At 43.3% G+C, this 20,261-nt stretch overlaps 1 protein-coding gene across 2 annotated transcripts in view; it reads left to right on the plus strand.

Annotated features, from left to right (window-relative positions):
- The window catches only part of LOC132764185 (hepatocyte nuclear factor 6-like), a 90,890-nt gene that overhangs the window by 45,276 nt on the left and 25,353 nt on the right, over positions 1–20,261 (plus strand). The window contains exons 1-3 of one of the 2 annotated variants that reach the window (XM_067472344.1): positions 7,928–8,252; positions 8,795–8,859; positions 13,023–14,072. In XM_067472344.1, coding sequence (XP_067328445.1) covers positions 13,115–14,072 — 958 coding nt within the window. In that variant the 5' untranslated portion in view covers positions 7,928–8,252; positions 8,795–8,859; positions 13,023–13,114. Of the gene's footprint in view, positions 1–7,927; positions 8,253–8,794; positions 8,860–13,022; positions 14,073–20,261 lie in introns of those variants that run through there. The other variant, XM_067472345.1, reaches the window with a different exon arrangement.

The raw sequence follows: 20,261 nt of genomic DNA on the forward strand, positions 1-20,261 counted from the left end.
TATATATTTATCATCTATCTATGTATCTATCGTCTATTTATCATCTATAAATCTATCATCAATCTATCTATTATCTATAAATGTATCATCTATTTATAATCTATCGATGCATCATCTATATCTCTCATCTATACATCTATTTATCAACTATCTATCTATCCATCTATCTATCTATCTCCTACTTATCTATTATCATCTATCTATAAATTATCTATTTCTGGTCTCTATAAATTATCTGTTTTCTGGCACGGAAGGCTTCCAAATGAAATAATATCACATTCAGAGGATGGATGATATTTCCGCTTCCTTCTTCTCTCTGCTTTCCATTGAATGTTGAAAGAAGAGAGATCGTTCCTTAGGATCAAGACCCAAAGGTTTTGTTGCTTAGCAAAGCATTGTATCATTTTCTGGACAATTCAAAGACAAGAAGGTTGTTATTAATGCAAAATATTGCTATTTTTTTGCACCTTTCAACCAAAGGTGCAAAAGGGAACAGGTTGGAGAAATCTTGCTCCATTTCCCTGCTATTATCAGATTAGTGGCATATAATGGAGAAAAAGTTTCCCTTTCCTCTCAAATGGCCGGAGTCCTCTTCTGTTTTAGATGCATTTCTCAAAGCACCAGGGAAATATTATTATTATTATTATTATAGAAACACATTTTAATACGTGTATTTATATAATTTTTACAATGTTTTAACTGTGCTTTAGCCTGCCTCGAGCCACAAGGAGAGGTGGGTAAGAAATATTATTATTATTATTATTATTATTATTATTATTATTATTGCTTTTTGGAAATTTATTGGATACATTTATGATATGTTTTGGATGACATCTCTCAGAATGCTATCTAAGGGATTGTAGGAGTTCATAGTCCAAAAGCAGCCCCAAATAATAATAATAATAATAATAATAATAATAATAATAATAATAAATCACACAGTCCTAGACGCTTGGGAAGTGTTCGACTTGTGATTTTGTGATACGAAATCCAGCATATAGATCTCGTTTGCTGTGACATAACTGTGATTTTGTGTCAATAATAATAATAATAATAATAATCTTATAGATCTCGTTTGCTGTGACATACTGTGCTTTTGTGTCAGTAAAATAATAATAATAATAATAATAATAATAATAATCTTATAGATCTCGTTTGCTGTGACATACTGTGCTTTTGTGTCAGAATAATAATAATAATAATAATAATAATGGTAAAGGTTTCCCCTGACATTAAGTCTAGTTGTGTCCGATGCTGCGGGGTGGTGTTCATCTCCATTTCTAAGCCGAAGAGCCGGCGTTGTCCATAGACACCTCCAAGGTTATGTGGCCTGCATGACTTCATGGAGCACTATTACCTTCCCGCTGGAGTGGTACCAACTGATCTATTCACATTTGCATGTTTTTGAACTGCTAGGTTGGCAGAAGCTGGAGCTCACAGTGGGAGCTCACGCCGCTTCCCAGATTCAAACCGCTGACCTTTCAGTCAGCGGGTTCAGCAGCCCCATTGATCTACTAGCATTTGGATGTTTTCGAACTGCTAGGTTGGCAGAAGCTGGAGCTCACAGTGGGAGCTCACTCCGCTTCCCAGATTCAAACCACCGACTTTTCAGTCAGCAGGTTCAGAAGCTCAGCGGTTTAACCTGCTGCACCACCAGGGGCTCCTAATAGTAATAATAATAATAATAATAATAATAATAATAATAATAATGTTTCAAATTATTATTATTATTATTATTATTATTATTGGGAAGTGTTCGACTTGTGATTTTGTGATACGAAATCCAGCATCTATATCTCGTTTGCTGTGTAATAATAGTAATAGTGACGATGATTGAGGTTTTGAAGCTATGGCTGGATGGGTATCTGTTCAGAGGGCTTAGATTGTGTTTTCCTTTATGGCAGAAGAGGGTTGGACTGGATGACCCTTGGAGTCCCTTCCAACTAGGATCCTATTATGATTATGATTATTATGATATTATGATTATTATGATTATTATTATGATTATTATGATTATTATGATTATTATGATTATTATGATTATTATGATTATTATGATTATTATGATTATTATGATTATTATGATTATTATGATTATTATGATTATTATGATTATTTTGATTATTTTGATTATTATTGGGCTGGACTTTAGCACAGCAGGTTAATCACCAGCTGCAGTAAATCTTGACAACCAAAAGGTTGACAGTTCAAAGCCCGGGTCAGGGTGAGCTCCTGGCCTTTAGCCCAGCTTCTGCCTACCTAGCAGTTTCGGAAACAGCAACGTGAGTAGATAAATAGGTACCGCTTTAAGCAGAGAGGAATTTAAGGCAACCGTAAGGAAATGCCATAAAAATGCCGGCGATTCGATCATTATAAATGGTAATATAATACTGTAAATTAATAAATAAGTAAATAGTATGGAGCCACAGCAATATGAATATTGTAAATTAATAAATAAGTAAATAAATAGTATGCATGGAGCCATGACAATATAAATACTGTAAATAAATATATAAGTAAATAAATAGTATGTATGGAGCCGCGGCAATATAAATAATGTAAATAAGTAAATATGTAAATAAATAAATAGTATGTATGGAGCCATGGCAATACAAATACTGTAAATACATAAATAAGTAAATAAATAGTATGTATGGAGCCACGGCAATACAAATACTGTAAATTAATATATAAGTAAATAAATAGTATTTATTTACTATTTATTTATTTCTCCCACCCACCTCCCAACAAAGGATTCCCCCAGGCAGGAAGCAGCCAGGCTTTGAAGCTCCAGGGCCATTCAGTGCTTGCAGCTACGGCAATAGAAATACTTTAAATTAATAGATAAGTAAATAAATAGTGTGTATGGAGCCACGGCAATAGAAATACTGTAAATTAATAAATAAGTAAATAAATAAATAGTATGTATGGAGCCAAATAAATAAGTAAATAAATAGTATGTATGGAGCCATGGCTATATAAATACTGAAAATTAATAAATAAGTAAATAAATAGTATGTATGGAGCCAAATAAATAAATAAGTAAATAAATAGTATGTATGGAGCCACGGCAATAGAAATACTGTAAACTAATACATAAGTAAATAAATAGTATGTGTCCAGCCATGGCAATATCAATAGTGTAAATAAGTAAGTAAATAAATAATATGTATGGAGCCATGGCAATATGAATACAGTATATTAATAAATAAGTAAATAAATAGTATTTATTTACTATTTATTTATTTCTCCCACCCACCTCCCAACAAAGGATTCCCCCAGGCAGGAAGCAGCCAGGCTTTGAAGCTGCAAGGCCATTCGGTGCTTGCAGCCACGGCAATATAAATACTGTAAATTAATAGATAAGTAAATAAATAGTGTGTATGGAGCCACGGCAATATAAATAGTGTAAATAGATAAGTAAATAAATAGTATGTTTGGAGCCATGGCAATAGAAATACTGTAAATTAATAAATAAGAAAATAAATAAGTAAATAGTATGTATGGAGCCACAGCAATACAAATACTGTAAATAAGTAAGTAAATAAATAATATGTATGGAGCCACGGCAATACAAATACTGTAAATACATAAATAAGTAAATTTTGTAAAAAGGTTATGACCTCCAGGCGTGACACAGAGAGGTCACCTTGCATCAATCGTGATCAATAATCAATCATAATCAATAATCAATCATTTTACTTTGGTGGATCAGTTGGAATACAAGATCTTATCCGTGGCCCACATTTTCCATAGTCTTTGGTTTGTTTTGGGAAATTTTTATTTTATTTTGCTGCCATTTGTGACACTCAAAAACTGGGATTTGTGTCGGTGACATGGCTGTTCTGCCCGGCGACAGCCTTGGAGAGCGACATATTTCTGAATATTTGCAAGGATGCATCCCCAAATATACTCCCAAATATAGATCCCCGTGCCCGTTTGGTTCTTGCACTTTGGATGCACCATCCCTGCAATTTTGCTCCTCCGTCGTGTCATTGATTTCACTGGATCGACACAAATCATTGAAAGATCCATCTGTTTTCTCCCTTCTTTTGTCTCTGCAAGGCGGATACAGAGAGGCAACATGCCCATTCCATTTGGAAATGCTGGTTGTTGTAAGCGCAATAGTCACCGAAACAAAAGGTTGGGAGTACACACACACACACACATATATATAGCTGGAGACCCAGAAAATATTTTCCATGTCACTCCAAAAGACCAATTTTGATTTATAACCGGCCTATATATGAAGATGGATCCGAGGCAGGCTTTCGATAGACTATCAAAAGGAGAAAATCCATATATATAAACCCAATTTTCCAAGTTCCAACAGACCTCACAACCTCTGAGGATGTTTACCATAGATGCAGGAGAAACGTCAGGAGAGAATGCTTCTAGAACATAACAATAATAATAATAATAATAATAATAACAACAACAATAATAATAATAATAATAATAATCACCTAGCTCTAACAGACAAGAGTTCTTTGTCCCACCCTGGTCATTCCACAGATATATAAACCCAATTTTCCAAGTTCCAACAGACCTCACAACCTCTGAGGATGCTTACCATAGATGCAGGAGAAACGTCAGGAGAAAATGCTTCTAGAACATAATAATAATAATAATCATCATCATCATCATCATCACCTAGCTCCAACAGACAAGAGTTCTTTGTCCCACCCTGGCCATTCCACAGATATATAAACCCAATTTTCCTAGTTCCAACAGACCTCACAACCTCTGAGGATGCTTACCATAGATGCAGGAGAAACGTCAGGAGAGAATGCTTCTAGAACATAATAATAATAATAATAATAATAATAATAATAATCACCTAGCTCCAACAGACAAGAGTTCTTTGTCCCACCCTGGTCATTCCACAGATATATAAACCCAATTTTCCTAGTTCCAACAGACCTCACAACCTCTGAGGATGCTTACCATAGATGCAGGCGAAACATCAGGAGAGAATGCTTCTAGAACATAATAATAATAATAATAATAATAATAATAATAATAATAATTTATTTATACCCCGCCACCATCTCCCCAAAGGACTCAGAGTGGCTTACATGAGGCCAAGCCCAACAACACATCAATAAAAACAAAAAGCAATAAAATCCATATATATAAACCTAATTTTCCAAGTTCCAACAGACCTCACAACCTTACCATAAATGCAGGCGAAATGTCAGGAGAGAATGCTTCTAGTACATAATAATAATAATAATAATTATTATTATTATTATTATTATTATTATTATACTTTATTTATACCCCGCCACCATCTCCCCAAGGGACTTGGAGCGGCTTACATGAGGCCAAGCTCAAAAAAAAAAAGAGCAATAAACAAAAACAATAAATACAATACAATTAATATAGAGCCCGAAAAACCTACAACAACCCAGGAAAATCCATACTTGGCATTTATTTTTCTTACAAAACGAAGGATGTGTTGTCGAAGGCTTTCATGGCCGGAAGCATTGCGTTGTTGTGAGTTTTTGTTCCAGAAGCATTCTCTCCTGATGTTTCTCCCCCATCTATGGCAGGCATCCTCAGAGGTTGTGAGGTCTGTTGGAAACTAGGAACATGGGGTTAATATATCTAGACATATATATGTCTAGAGTGGGAGAAAGAACTCTTGTCTGTTGGAGGCAAGTGTAAATTTTGCCATTGGCCAGCTTGCTTAGCACTGAATGGTCTTGCAGCTTCAAAGCCTGGTTGCTTCCTGCCTGGGGAATCCTTTGTTGGGAGGTGGGTGGGAGAAAGAACTCTTGTCTGCTGGAGGCAAGTGTGAATGTTGCAATTGGCCACCTTGATTAGCATTGAATGGCCTTGCAGCTTCAAAGCCTGGCTGCTTCCTGCCTGGGGGAATCCTTTGTTGGGAGGCAGGTAGGAGAAAGAACTTTTCTCTGTTGGAGGCAAGTGTGAATGTTACAATTGGCCACCTTGATTAGCATCGAATGGCCTTGCAGCTTCAAAGCCTGGCTGCTTCCTGGCTGGGAGAATCCTTGGTTGGGAGGTGTTTATTATTTCAGAACACAGAAATGCTGGACCACTCTGACAATCACCATGCCAGGCTACACAGAGAAGCCCTTGAAAAAAAAACAGGGGGGTTCCAGATAGGAAAAAAATCAGGGCCAGTTAACACCTCCCAACAAAGGATTCCCCCAGGCAGGAAGCAGTCAGGCTTTGAAGCTGCAATGCTAATCAAGCCGGCCAATTGCAACATTCACAATCACCTCCAACAGACAAGAGTTCTTTCTCCCACCCTCCTCCCAACAAAGGATTCCCCCAAGCAGGAAGCAGTCAGCGTTTGAAGCTGCAAGGCCATTCAATGCTAAGCAAGTTGGCCAATTGCAACATCTACTCCTGACTCCAACAGACAAGAGTTCTTTCTCCCACCTACCTCACAACAAAGGATTCCCCCATGCAGGAAGCAGCCAGGCTTTTAACATCCTGCCTATGGTACCTATTGATCTACTCACATTTGCGTGTTTTTGAACTGCTTGGTTGGCAGAAGCTGGGGCTAACAGTGGGAGCTCATCCCGCTCCCCAGATTCGAACCTGCAGCCTTTCGGTCAGCAAGTTCAGCAGTTCAGTGGTTTAACCCACTGCACAAACGGGGGCTCATGGGTCAGTAGAATAGAAAATACAAAATAGCAGTAATCCATAAAATGACAAGGAACATAAAGCCAAGGAAACCAAAATCCACAGAAGTACATACATCCATGAACATGAAAAAAGGAACTTTCCCAAGGAAACACAGGCATAAACAAGAACAGGAAACTTGAGAATACTTGAACTATGAACTTGATAGTAGACAGGAGAACCATCTCCTATAGCAATGTTGTCTCCTCTGAATGGCCTCAAAACAACCCACTAATTTAAGTCCTCCAAACCACCCATGACATCATGCCTCACGCATCTGGATCTCCTCTCGGCCTTATCTCTGAGCCTCTGAGAAAATCTCGTTTGCTGACTTTTAACATCCTGCCTATGGTACCTATTGATCTACTCACATTTGCGTGTTTTTGAACTGCTTGGTTGGCAGAAGCTGGGGCTAACAGTGGGAGCGAATCCTGCTCCCTGGATTCGAACCTGCAGCCTTTTGGTCAGCAAGTTCAGCAGCTCAGTGGTTTAACCCACTGCACAAACGGGGATTCATGGATCAGCAGAATAGAAAATTCAAAATAGCAGTAATCCAAACCACCCATGACATCATGCCTCACGCACCTGGATCTCCTCTCGGCCTTATCTCAGAGGCTCTGAGATAATCTCATTTGCTGACTTTTAACTTTTAACATCCTGCCTATGTTACCTTTTGATTTACTCACATTTGCGTGTTTTTGAACTGCTTGGTGGGCAGAAGCTGGGGCTAACAGCGAATCCCGTTCCCCGGATTCGAACCTGAAGCCTTTCGGTCAGCAAGTTCAGCAACTCAGTGGTTTAACCCACTGCACAAACGAGGGTTCATAGGTCAGTAGAATAGAAAATACAAAATAGCAGTAATCCAAACCACCCATGACATCATGCCTCACGCACCTGGATCTCCTCTCGGCCTTATCTCTGAGCCTCTGAGAAAATCTCAGAAGCTGGGGCTAACAGTGGGAGCAAATCCCGCTCCCCGGATTCGAAACTGCAACCTTTCAGTCAGCAAGTTTAACCCACTGTGCCATTGGGGCTCCATTTTTTGGACAGTAGGATCCCAAATAGTCCAAAAGGCCTATTTTTATACATTTCTCGGAAGAAGAGGTGTAGCCAACTTCGGAGTCGGGAGTATCACCCATTTGGCCAAAGTTGAAACAAGGGCATGGTGAGGATGGAATGAAATAGTGCAAATGTTTGGATGTTGCGTATTGGATTTTCCCATCCAAGAGTGCACAAAACTGGAACGCACTTGTCCACAAGTGCACAAAGGCACACCCGCAAAGGTCTCCCAATGAACCCTTCCCTCTTTCTTCCTCGCCAGCGTTTTCCGCTGATCCAGGGCCGACTGGGTTAAATCAGGTTGGCTCCTGATTGCGATCTGTCAGGTTTTTTCGGCTGGTGACGTGGGAAAGGCAGTCGGCGCGAAAGGGTTCGGGCTGTGGAATCGATACCAGTGGCTTTGGGCTGAAAAGAAGCAAGCTGGGGAAAGCTCTCTAGAGAGAGAGTGGGGGGGAAAAGAAGGCATCGGAAAGCCAGAGGAGAGAAAGCCAGAGAGAGAGAAAGAGAGAGAGAGATGCACACACAAAGAGGAGAAGGTTAGTCCAAGCTGAACCTCCTCAGAAAGAGACAAAATTAAATTGCTGCCTTTGAAAGCAAGAGAGAGATTGCATATTGATGCATTTGTCTCATTCCATCCAGTTGGAAGATTTCCAAGGCAGAGACTTTTTTTGTGACTTTGATGGATCTTATAGAATCAGATCTAGATTGTTTCTCTATTTATCTATTGGAGTTTGCATGTCTGTCTTCTGCATTTTGCAAAACGCAGCGAAGAAAAAAGGTTTGTACGGTTGCAAAGAACGAAGGAAAGAGCTCCTTTTTGGACAGGGCAGGATGTATTCGTAGAAAGCGTGATGCTTCGGATGCTTAAAAATTATTTTGTGATACCAAAGTCTAAGAAAGTAATGTCTAACAGTTATTGGATGCAAAGGCGTAAACAATTAGTTGGTGCCGGGATTGCAAAATTGTGATGCCGAGGTCTAACCAATTGTTGGATGCTCGGACTGAACATCTGTCTCAGAATTCGTTTGATGCAAAGGTCTGAATTGTTGTCTCCTCCTTCTCTCTCTCTCTCTCCAAGCTCTCTCCGTTCCTGCAGTCCGACACAGCTCCAAAATGCCGAGGAAATACACCCTTCAGTGCTAGGTAAGTCCTATTTTATTTGTGCATGCTCAGAGGTTTGCACTCAGACTTTTGCACGGGGCTGTTAGGAAGGCATGCGCAGCTTCCCGGCTGTCTTGCATTGTGTGGAGAGCGAGGAAGGGATTTCACTTCAGACGTGCCTGCCCTTGGTGGCATCAGTTTGGTCCAAAATACGGAGAGCCTTGTCGCCGTCTCCATCTCCAAAGGGTTTGTTTCGAGGGTGCAAAAGGATTGAGCCTTTAGGTACATTTTCCGTCCCTGTCACCGTCTCCATCTCCGAAGGGTTTGTTTCGAGGGTGCAAAAGGATTGAGCCTTTAGGTACATTTTCCGTCCCTGTCACCGTCTCCATCTCCGAAGGGTTTGTTTCGAGGGTGCAAAAGGATGGAGCCTTTTGGAACATTTTCCGTCCCTGTCACCGTCTCCATCTCCGAAGGGTTTGTTTCGAGGGTGCAAAAGGATGGAGCCTTTTGGAACATTTTCCGTCCCTGTCACCGTCTCCATCTCAGAAGGGTTTGTTTCGAGGGTGCAAAAGGATGGAGACTTTTGGTACATTTTCCGTCCTTGTCACCATCTCCATCTCAGAAGGGTTTGTTTCGAGGGTGCAAAAGGATGGAGCCTTTTGGAACATTTTCCGTCCCTGTCACTGTCTCCATCTCCAAAGGGTTTGTTTCGAGGGTGCAAAAGGATGGAGCCTTTTGGAACATTTTCCGTCCCTGTCACTGTCTCCATCTCCAAAGGGTTTGTTTCGAGGGTGCAAAAGGATGGAGCCTTTTGGAACATTTTCCGTCCCTGTCACTGTCTCCATCTCCAAAGGGTTTGTTTCGAGGGTGCAAAAGGATGGAGCCTTTTGGAACATTTTCCGTCCCTGTCACTGTCTCCATCTCCAAAGGGTTTGTTTCGAGGGTGCAAAAGGATGGAGCCTTTTGGAACATTTTCCGTCCCTGTCACTGTCTCCATCTCCAAAGGGTTTGTTTCGAGGGTGCAAAAGGATGGAGCCTTTTGGTACATTTTCCGTCCCTGTCGCCGTCTCCATCTCAGAAGGTGGGTGCAAAAAGCTGGTACATTTTCCGTCCATGATATGGAGCTGAAAGTCAACATCCCCCACACAAAGCTTTCCCTCACAGGGCCTTTAAGGTGTGAGCTCCCAATTTGTGGAACTCCCTTCCCCGGCAGATCCTCTTGGTCCCTTCCTTGCTTTCCCATATATACAGAGGCAATTGCTTTTTAATTTGCCAAAGGGAGCCAGCACAGTATAGTGGCTTTTAGAGTAAAATTATGACTCTCGAGACCAGGGTCGGAATCCGCAGTAGATGACCTTTGGCATGTCACAGACTCTCAGCCTCAGAGGAAATGGTCTTGAACCAACCTAGCCAAGAAACCTCACAATAGGTCTTGGAGACACACACGAATCCATGCCACAGCAGATGGAGTTAGTGTTGTGCTCCTATTCTCTTATGTCTTAAGTGTGTTGTGCTCCTATGGAATCCACAGTAGGTGTCTTTTTGCATGTCACAGTCTCTCAGCCTCAGAGGAAATAGTCTTGACCCAACCTAGCCAAGAAACCTCACAATAGGTCTTGGAGACGCATACAAATCCATGCTGCAGCAGATTGAGCTAGTGTTGTGCTCGTACTCTATTATGTCAAAAGTGTGTTGTGCTCCTATGGAATCAACAGTGGGTGACCTTTGGCATGTCACAGTCTCTCAGCCTCAGAGGAAATGGTCTTGAACCAACCTAGCCAAGAAACCCCACAATAGGTCTTGGAGATGCACACAAAGCTACACCATAGCAGATGGAGTTAGTGTTCTGCTCCTATTCTCTTATGTCTTAAGTGTGTTGTGCTCCTATGGAATCCACAATAGGTGGCCTTTGGCATGTTACAGTCTCTCAGCCTCATCAAAAGGCATCTGCAAATGCTTCTGAACCAACCTAGTGAAGGAACCTCACAATACGTCTTGGAGATGCACACAAAGCCACACCATAGCAGAAGGAGCTAGTGTTGTGCTCCTATTCTTTTATGTTGTAAGTGTGTTGTGCTTCTGTGGAATCCACAGTAGGTGACCTTTGGCATGTCACAGTCTCTCGGCCTCAGAGGAAATGGTCTTGAATCAACCTAGCCAAGAAACCTCACAACAGGTCTTGGAGACGCATACAAATCCATGCAGCAATAGATGGAGCTAGTGTTGTGCTCGTATTCTATAGTGTCAAAAGTGTGTTGTGCTCATATGGAATCCACAGTAGGTGACCTTTGGCATGTCACAGTCTCTCAGCCTCAGAGGAAATGGTCTTGAACCAACCTAGCCAAGAAACCCCACAATAGGTCTTGGAGATGCACACAAAGCTACACCATAGCAGATGGAGTTAGTGTTCTGCTCCTATTCTCTTATGTCTTAAGTGTGTTGTGCTCCTATGGAATCCACAATAGGTGGCCTTTGGCATGTCACAGTCTCTCAGCCCCATCAAAAGGCATCTGCAAATGCTTCTGAACCAACCTAGCAAAGGAACCGCACAATACATCTTGAGGATGCACACAAAGCCACGCCATAGCAAAAGGAGCTAGTGTTGTGCTCCTATTTTCTTATGTCACAAGTGTCTTGTGCTTCTGTGAAATCCACAGTAGGTGACCTTTCACATGTCACAGTCTCTCAGCCTCAGAGGAAATGGTCTTGAACCAACCTAGCCAAGGAACCCCACAATAGGTCTTGGAGACGCATACGAATCCATGCCGCAACAGATGGAGCTAGTGTTGTGCTCCTATTCTATTATATCCTACGTGTGTTGTGCTCCTGTGGAATCCACAATAGGTGACCTTTGGCATGTCACAGTCTCTCAGCCTCATCAAAAGGCATCTGCAAATTCTTCTGAACCAACCTAGCAAAGGAACCGCACAATACATCTTGGAGATGCACACAAAGCCACGTCATAGCGGAAGGAGCTAGTGTTGTGCTCCTATTCTCTTATGTCGTAAGTGTGTTGTGCCCCTGTGGAATCCACAGTAGGTGACCTTTCACATGTCACAGTCTCTCAGCCTCAGAGGAAATGGTCTTGAACCAACCTAGCCAAGAAACCCTACAATAGATTTTGGAGATGCACACAAATCCATACCGCAACTAATGGAGCTAGTGTTGTGCTTGTATTCTATTATATCAAAAGTGTGTTGTGCTCCTATGGAATCCACAGAAGGTGACCTTTGGCAAGTCACAGTCTCTCTGCCTCAGAGGAAATGGTCTTGAACCAACGTAGCCAAGAAACCCCACAATAGGTCTTGGAGACGCACACAAAACCATGCCGTAGCAGATGGAGTTAGTGTTGTGTTCCTATTCTGTTACATCATAAGTGTGTTGTGCTCCCATGGAATCCACAATAGGTGACTTTTCGCATGTCATAGTCTCTCAGCCTCAGAGGAAATGGTCTTAAACCAACCTAGCCAAGAAACCCCACAACAGGTCTTGGAGATGCACACAAAGCCACGCCACAGCAGACGGAGCTAGTGTTGTGCTCCTATTCTGTTACGTCGTGTGTTGTGCTCTTATGGAATCCATAGTAGGTGACTTCTCGCATGTCACAGTCTCTCAGCCTCAGAGGAAACACTTCTAAACCAACTTAGCCAAGTAATAGGTCTTGGAGATGCACACAAAGCCATGCCTTAGCAGATGGAGTTAGTGTTGTGTTCCTATTCTGTTACATCATAAGTGTGTTGTGCTCCCATGGAATCCACAATAGGTGACTTTTCGCATGTCACAGTCTCTCAGCCTCAGAAGAAACGCTTTTGAACCAACTGAGCCAAGTAATAAGGTCTTGGAGATGCACACCAAGCCATGCCGTAGCAGATGGAGTTAGTGTTGTGTTCCTATTCTGTTACGTCGTAAGTGTGTTGTGCTCTTATGGAATCCACAGTAGATGACTTTTCACATGTCACAGTCTCTCAGCCTCAGAGGAAACGCTTCTGAACCAACTTAGCCAAGTAATAGGTCTTGGAGATGCACACAAAGCCATGCCACAGAGGATGGAGTTAGTGTTGTGTTCTTATTCTATTATGTCGTAAGTGTGTTGTGCTCCTCTTTCGCTGCGTTTTCAGTGTGTTGAAATGGCTACATAGGTTTTTGTTTCGTGTTATGTTTTCCAAACTGTATATTTTCTTTTTCCTCCTCTCCTTCTGTCCTAGGATCCCAACCTAGATCCGTGTCCAGAGGTGAACGTCTCAACTGGCTCGAGTGACCAAGTTTGGCCAAGATGGTGGCCAAGTAGGGTGGCACCATGAATGTCCAGCTGGGCTTGGAGAACGGCGGGAGTGGGGAGATGTCGGCCCAGGAGCAGGAGCTGATGCACAGCGACAGCCGGGCTTTGCATTCGGCCTTGCAGCGGCCTTCTTTGGTGGCCTCCGTCCTGGACGGGACCGACTACCACCGGGCCGAGCACGCTTTGGCCACCTCCTTGCACCCGGGGCTGGGCTTCGGGGGTGACTCTCCCACCTCAGGAGCCGGCAACAGCTATACCACTTTGACCCCGCTCCAGCCCTTGCATGAGAAGTTCCACCACCACCACCATCACCACCACCACCAGTGCTTGCCCATGGGCAACGTCATCGGGAGCTTCACCCTCATGCGGGAAGACCGGAGCTTGGGCACCGGGGGGAACTTTTACAGCCCCTACCACAAGGAGATTGGCATGGGACAGAGCCTCTCCTCGCTGCCCAGTCCACAGCTGGCGCCGATGCACAACTACACCGCACATTCGGCCGCCGGGACCTTGGGGAACGAGAAGATGATGCTCGGCAATGGCTTCGAGGCCCACTCGACCGCCATGTTTGGTCGGATGGAGCAGCACTTCCCCCGGGAGATGTCCCCCTCCCAGAGCTCCACTATGGCCTCCCCCAATGCCATGAGCCAGACCCCCTACGGCCACCCGCGCTCCGAGATGGGCGCCCGGCCCAGCCAGCCCATCGCCAGCCAGACGACGGTGCTCTCCAGCCAGCTGGAGGAGATCAACACCAAGGAGGTGGCCCAGCGCATCATCGCCGAGCTGAAGCGCTACAGCATCCCGCAAGCCATCTTCGCCGAGAGGGTCCTCTGCCGCTCCCAAGGGACCCTCTCGGACCTGCTGAGGAACCCCAAGCCCTGGAGCAAGCTCAAGTCCGGGCGGGAGACCTTCAAGAGGATGTGGCGCTGGCTGCAGGAGCCCGAGTTCCAGCGGATGGCAGCTTTAAGGTTAGAAGGTAAGATAATTTTTAGACACGGACAGGAATTGGGGAGGGCGGATGGAACAATACAAGGAATCGGGTCTCCGGGTCCAAGACAAAGGCCAACCGGGTTGGACTAGATGGCCCATGTGGTCTCCACCAACTCTTGTCATTGTATGATTCTATTCATGCTTGGCTCAAGAGTCAGATGATGAGGGCCAATTTCCAAATGGAATGACACACCGACCATGCTTCTCAGAAATGGTGGATACACTAGCATTGTATGATTCTATTTATGCTTGGCTCAAGAGTTAGACAATGAGGGCCAATTTCCAAACGGAATGACACACCGACCATGCTTCTCAGAAATGGTGGATACACGTTACGTGTTGACTCGATTGTAGGTTGGCTTGATATCTATCATCAATAGTAGAGTTTCTCAACCTAGGGGTTGCGAGGGAGGTGTCAGAGGGGTCACCAAAGGCCATCAGAAAACACAGTATTTTTGTTGCTCATGGAGTTGTGTGTGGGAAGTTTGGCCCAATTCTATCATTGGTGGGGTCCAAAATGCTCTTGGATTGTAGGTGAACTATAAATCCCAGCAACTACAACTCCCAAATGTCAAGGTCTATTTTCCCCAAGCTCCACCAGTGTTCACGTTTGGGCATTTTAGGTATTTGTACCAAGTTTAGTCCAGATCCATCATTGTTTGAGTCCACAGTGCTCTCTGGATGTAGGTGAACTACAACTCCCAAACTCAAGGTCAATGCCCACCAAACCCTTCCAGTATTTTCTGTTGGTCGCGGGGTTCTGTGTTGGAAGTTTGGCCCAATTCTGTAGTTGGCAGGGTTCAGAATGCTCTTGGATTGTAGATGAACTATAAATCCCAGCAACTCCCAAATGACAAAACTCCCAAATGACAAAACCAATCCTCTCCCAACCTCACCAGTACTCAAATTTGAAGGTATTGAGTATTTGTGCCAAATTTGGTCCACTGAATGACAATACATTGCAATGTAAATATCAGATATTTACATTACAATTCTCTTTGATTGTAGGTGAACTATAAATCCCAGCAACTACAACTCCCAAATGACAAAACCAACCCCCCCCCCCCCCCCCAACCTCACCAGTTCTCAAATTTGGGTGAATGGGGTATTTGTGCCAATTTTGGTCCACTGAATGACAATACATTGCAATGTAAATATCAGATGTTTACATTACAATTCTCTTTTATTGTAGGTGAACTATAAATCCCAGCAACTACAACTCCCAAATGACAAAACCAACCCACCCCCAACCTCACCAGTTCTCAAATTTGGGTGAATGGGGTATTTGTGCCAAATTTGGTCCACTGAATGACAATACATTGCAATGTAAATATCTCATATTTACATTACAATTCTCTTTGATTGTAGGTGAACTATAAATCCCAGCAACTACAACTCCCAAATGACAAAACCAACCCCCCCCCCCACCTCACCAGTTCTCAAATTTGGGTGAATTGGGTATTTGTGCCAATTTTGGTCCACTGAATGACAATATATTGTAATGTAAATATCAGATATTTACATTACAATTCTCTTTGATTGTAGGTGAACTATAAATCCCAGCAACTACAACTCCCAAATGACAAAACCAACCCCCCCCCCCCACCTCACCAGTTCTCAAATTTGGGTGAATTGGGTATTTGTGCCAATTTTGGTCCACTGAATGACAATATATTGTAATGTAAATATCAGATATTTACATTACAATTCTCTTTGATTGTAGGTGAACTATAAATCCCAGCAACTACAACTCCCAAATGACAAAACCAACCCACCCCCAACCTCACCAGTACTCAAATCTGGGTGAATTGGGTATTCGTGTTTTTATTTGCTATATTTATATACCGTCCCTCTCAACCCTTAGGCAACTCCGGGCGGTTTACAATTGGCAGACTACAATACCTATGAGTTTTCACGTTTACGCAATGTTTACGCAACCCACTTTGGATTTTAGTCTGAACTTATTTATTTATTTATTAATGACATTTATATGCCGCCCTTCTCACCCTGAAGGGGACTCAGAGTGGCTTAGAAGATATATATACATACAATATATTATATTATTAGCATAGTACAATATCAATATTATATATTACTATATTGTATCACACCATTATATTGTAATACTATTAGTAATACTAGATGTACCTTGCCATGTGTTGCTGTGGCCCAATCTGTGTATATGTGCTTTGTATGTGTATATATGTGTGATTTTGTGCATGCGTTGTAGTTTTTTTTTTTTTGGCTTTTTAAGCCTCTTCTGTTGTGTTTTTCAGGTCACTCATTGGCCTGATAAGTGTCTTGTGTCCAAATTTGGTGTCCATTCGTCCAGTGTTTTTTGAGTTCTGTTAATCCCACAAACAAACCTTACATTTTTATTTATATAGACTAGCTGTCCCCTTCCACGCATTGCTGTGGCCCACTCTGGTGGTCATGGGGGTTCTGTGTGGGAGGTTTGGCCCAATTCTATCGTTGGTGGGGTTCAGAATGCTCTGTGATTGTAGGTGAACTATAAATCCCAGCAACTACAACTCCCAAATGTCAAGATTCTATTTTCCCCAAACTCCACCTGTGTTCACATTTGGGCATATTGAGTATTCATGTAGAGTTTGGTCCAGATCCATCATTGTTTGTGTCCACAGTGATCTCTGGATGTAGGTGAACTACAACTCCCAAACTCAAGGTCAGTGCCCACCAAACCCTTCCAGTATTTTCTGTTGGTCATGGGAGAACTGTGTGCCAAGTTTGGTTCAGTTCCATCGTTGGTGGGGTTCAGAATGTTCTTTGATTGTAGGTGAACTATAAATCCCAGCAACTACAACTCCCAAATGACAAAATCAATATTTTTTGAGTGAAGGACATACATTGGGTTGTTAGGTGTCTTGTGTCCAAATTTCGTGTCAATTCGCCCAGTGGTTTTTGAGTTCTGTTAATCCCACAAACGAACATTACATTTTTATTTATATAGACTAGCTGTACCCGCCATGCGTTGCTATGGCCAACCTGCCCTCCCTCTTTCTCGACTTCTTTCTTTCTTTCTTTCTTTCTTTTTCTCCTTCCTTCCCTTTCTCTTTCCTTCCTTCCCCCTTTTTCTTTCTCTTCTTCTTCTTTCCTTCTCTACCTGTTTCTTTTCTCACTTCCTTTGCTCTTCGGCTCCTTCCTTCCTTGTCTCTTTCCTTCCTTCCTTCCCTTCCTCTTTCTCTCTTTCGTTCCTTCTCTCCTTCCTTCCCTCTTTCACTTTTTATTTCATTCTCTCCCTCCTTCTCTCCTTCCTCCCTTCTCTACCCTTCTTTCTTTCCTTCTTTCTCTCCTTCCCTCCTTCTTTCCCTCCTTCTTTCCCTCCTTCTCTCTTTCCTTCCTTCTCTACCTTTCTTTCTCTCCTTCCCTCCTTCTTTTCCTTTCTCCCCCTCTTTCTTTCTCTCCTTCCTTCCTACTCTACCCTTCTTTCTTTCCTCCTTTATCTCCTTCCATCCTTCTTTCCCTTCTTCTCTCTTTCTTTCTCTCCCCCTTCTCTCCTTCCTTCCTTCTCTACCCTTTCCTTCTTTCTCTCCTTCCCTCCTTCTTTACATCTTTCTCTCCTTCTCTACCTTTTTTCTTTTTTTCTCTCCTTCCCTCCTTCTTTTCCTCTTTCTCCCCTCTTTCTTTCTCTTCTTCCTTCCCACTCTACCCTTCTTTCTTTCCTCCTTTATCTCCTTCCCTCCTTCTTTCCCTCCTTCCTTCTCAGTCCACACCAGAGCTCCCTGTTGGCCGTCATCACCCCCAGCTCCTTCAAGGTCAATCCAGAGCTATTTTTCACTCCCTCGAACGGCTCCTTTGAAGTTCAGATTAAAACCCAGACCTGTCGTGTTGTTGTTGTTCATTCGTTCAGTCGTTTCCGACTTTTCGTGACTTCATGGATCAGTCCACGCCAGAGCTCCCTGTTGGCCGTCACCACCCCCAGCTCCTTCAAGGTCAATCCAGAGCTATTTTTCACTCCCTCGAATGGCTCCTTTGAAGTTCAGACTAAAACCCAGAACTGTCATGTTGTTGTTGTTCATTCGTTCAATCGTCTCTGACTCTTCATGACTTCATGGACCAGTCCACACCAGAGCTCCCTGTAAGCCGTCACCACCCCCAGCTCCTTCAAGGTCAATCCAGAGCTATTTTTCACTCCCTCGAACGGCTCCTTTGAAGTTCAGACTAAAACCCAGACCTGCCATGTTGTTGTTCATTCGTTCAGTCATTTCCAACTCTTCGTAACTTCATGGATCAGTTCACACCAGAGCTCCCTGTCGGCTGTCACCACCCCCAGCTCCTTCAAGGTCAATCCAGAGCTATTTTTCACTCCCTCAAATGGCTCCTTTGAAGTCCTGACTAAAACCCAGACCTGTTGTGTTGTTGTTGTTCATTCATTCAGTCGTTTCCGACTCTTTGTGACTTCGTGGACCAGTCCACACCAGAGCTCCCTGTCGGCCGTCACCACCCCCAGCTCCTTCAAGGTCAATCCAGAGCTGTTATACACAGCCACATTTTACCCCGAAGCTGCTAGTTGTCATCCCAGCAGGCATGATGAGCCATTGGTGTCCCAGGTGTTGCTCAACAACAACTCCCATCATCCCCTCGTGAGTGGAGCTGATGAGAGTGGTGGGAAAGGATCACACTGGGATGAAACTGGGAGGCAAACTGGTTGCCCAGTGCCTCCGAGGAAGCCGCAACAGACGTATAATATGGATTGGGGAAAGAGAGAACTGTCTTTGCTTGGCTGGAGCACTCAACCCCACTGCTCTCTGGGGGTCTCTTCCCACTGAAATTGGGGCCCGCCGTCTTTCGTATAGGCAACCACAGAGTGATGGAGACGCCGGGAAAGGGGGGAAAACCTCCAGCTTAGCCGGGTTAATTCTATTTCGTTTTTTCCAAAGCAGAGAGGAAAGCGCCCGAGAGAGGCGAAAGGTCACCATTGTGGCGACTCCTTGCAAACTGTTAAGTCTTGAATATTGGGACGCTGAATGAATAATCACCCTCTTGGATCCATTATTCCCCGGTAATATGAATCGCTATTGATTAGGCTTTTTGCAATAGAGAAGGGTCCAATATCTATATGGGAGAGGCGGCAGGGTGGGGGTCGAGGGAGCGCCGGCAAAAAAGACAAGGCAATCTCTGCGCGGATTATTTATAGATCGGTCTGCTCCATCTTTCCTTGTATTGTTCCAAACCGCCCCCAAATTGTCTTTTTTCCCACTCCCCTCCCATGTTTGCCCAAAAGGCCTTCGGCTTCACACCCTGTTTGTATTCCTCCAAATGTGGAATGAATATTCCCCTGTTCCGAATTCAGAATTTGGCCAAATTGTGCTTTTGCATACTTATTTAAACGTTGTGGTATTAGCAAACATATGCAAAGAGGTTCCAAGCAAATAGCCACTTGGATTCTGAAGGAAAGGTTCAAATCTTGCTCCATTGTGATGCTAACCAGGGTTTAAATATGGCTACCCTGATGCAAAACAGCATTGGCTGGTTTAAACTAGGTCTGTCGAAATCACAGCTTAATGTGCCAACCATGATCCCAATCAGAGTTGGCTGTATTGGAACACATTGTTTAATGTGCCAACCACGATATCAACCAAGGTTGGCTACTTTCAACCACAATGTGATATGTCCACCATGATGGAAGCCAAGGTTGGCAGCTTTAAACCAGTATGGGTTAAACCACTGTTTAATGTGCCAACCATGATGTAAACTACGGTTCAATGTGGCCACTATGATGCAAATCATGGTTCAATATGCCCACTATGGTGTAAACCATGAGTTAGTATGCTCACTGTGATATAAACCATGATTCAATGAGTCCACCATGATGCAAACCATGGTGCAATGTGCCAACCATGATGTAAACCATGGTTTGATATGCCCATCATGGTATAAACCATGGTTCAATGTAGCCACTATGATGCAAATCATGGTTCAGTATCTCCACTATGATATAAACCATGAGTCAGTATGCTCACTGTAATATAAACCATGATTCAATGTGTCCACCATGATGGAAACCATGGTGTAATGTGTCAACCATGATGTAAACCATGGTTCAGTGTGCCCACCATGATGTAAACCATGGTTCAATGTGGCCACTATGATGCAAACCATGGTCCAATGTGCCAACCATGATGTAACCCATGGTTCAATGTGCCCACCATGAAGC

Source organism: Anolis sagrei, chromosome 12 (genome assembly GCF_037176765.1).
Source record: "Anolis sagrei isolate rAnoSag1 chromosome 12, rAnoSag1.mat, whole genome shotgun sequence".
In the NCBI taxonomy this organism is placed as follows: domain Eukaryota; kingdom Metazoa; phylum Chordata; class Lepidosauria; order Squamata; family Dactyloidae; genus Anolis; species Anolis sagrei.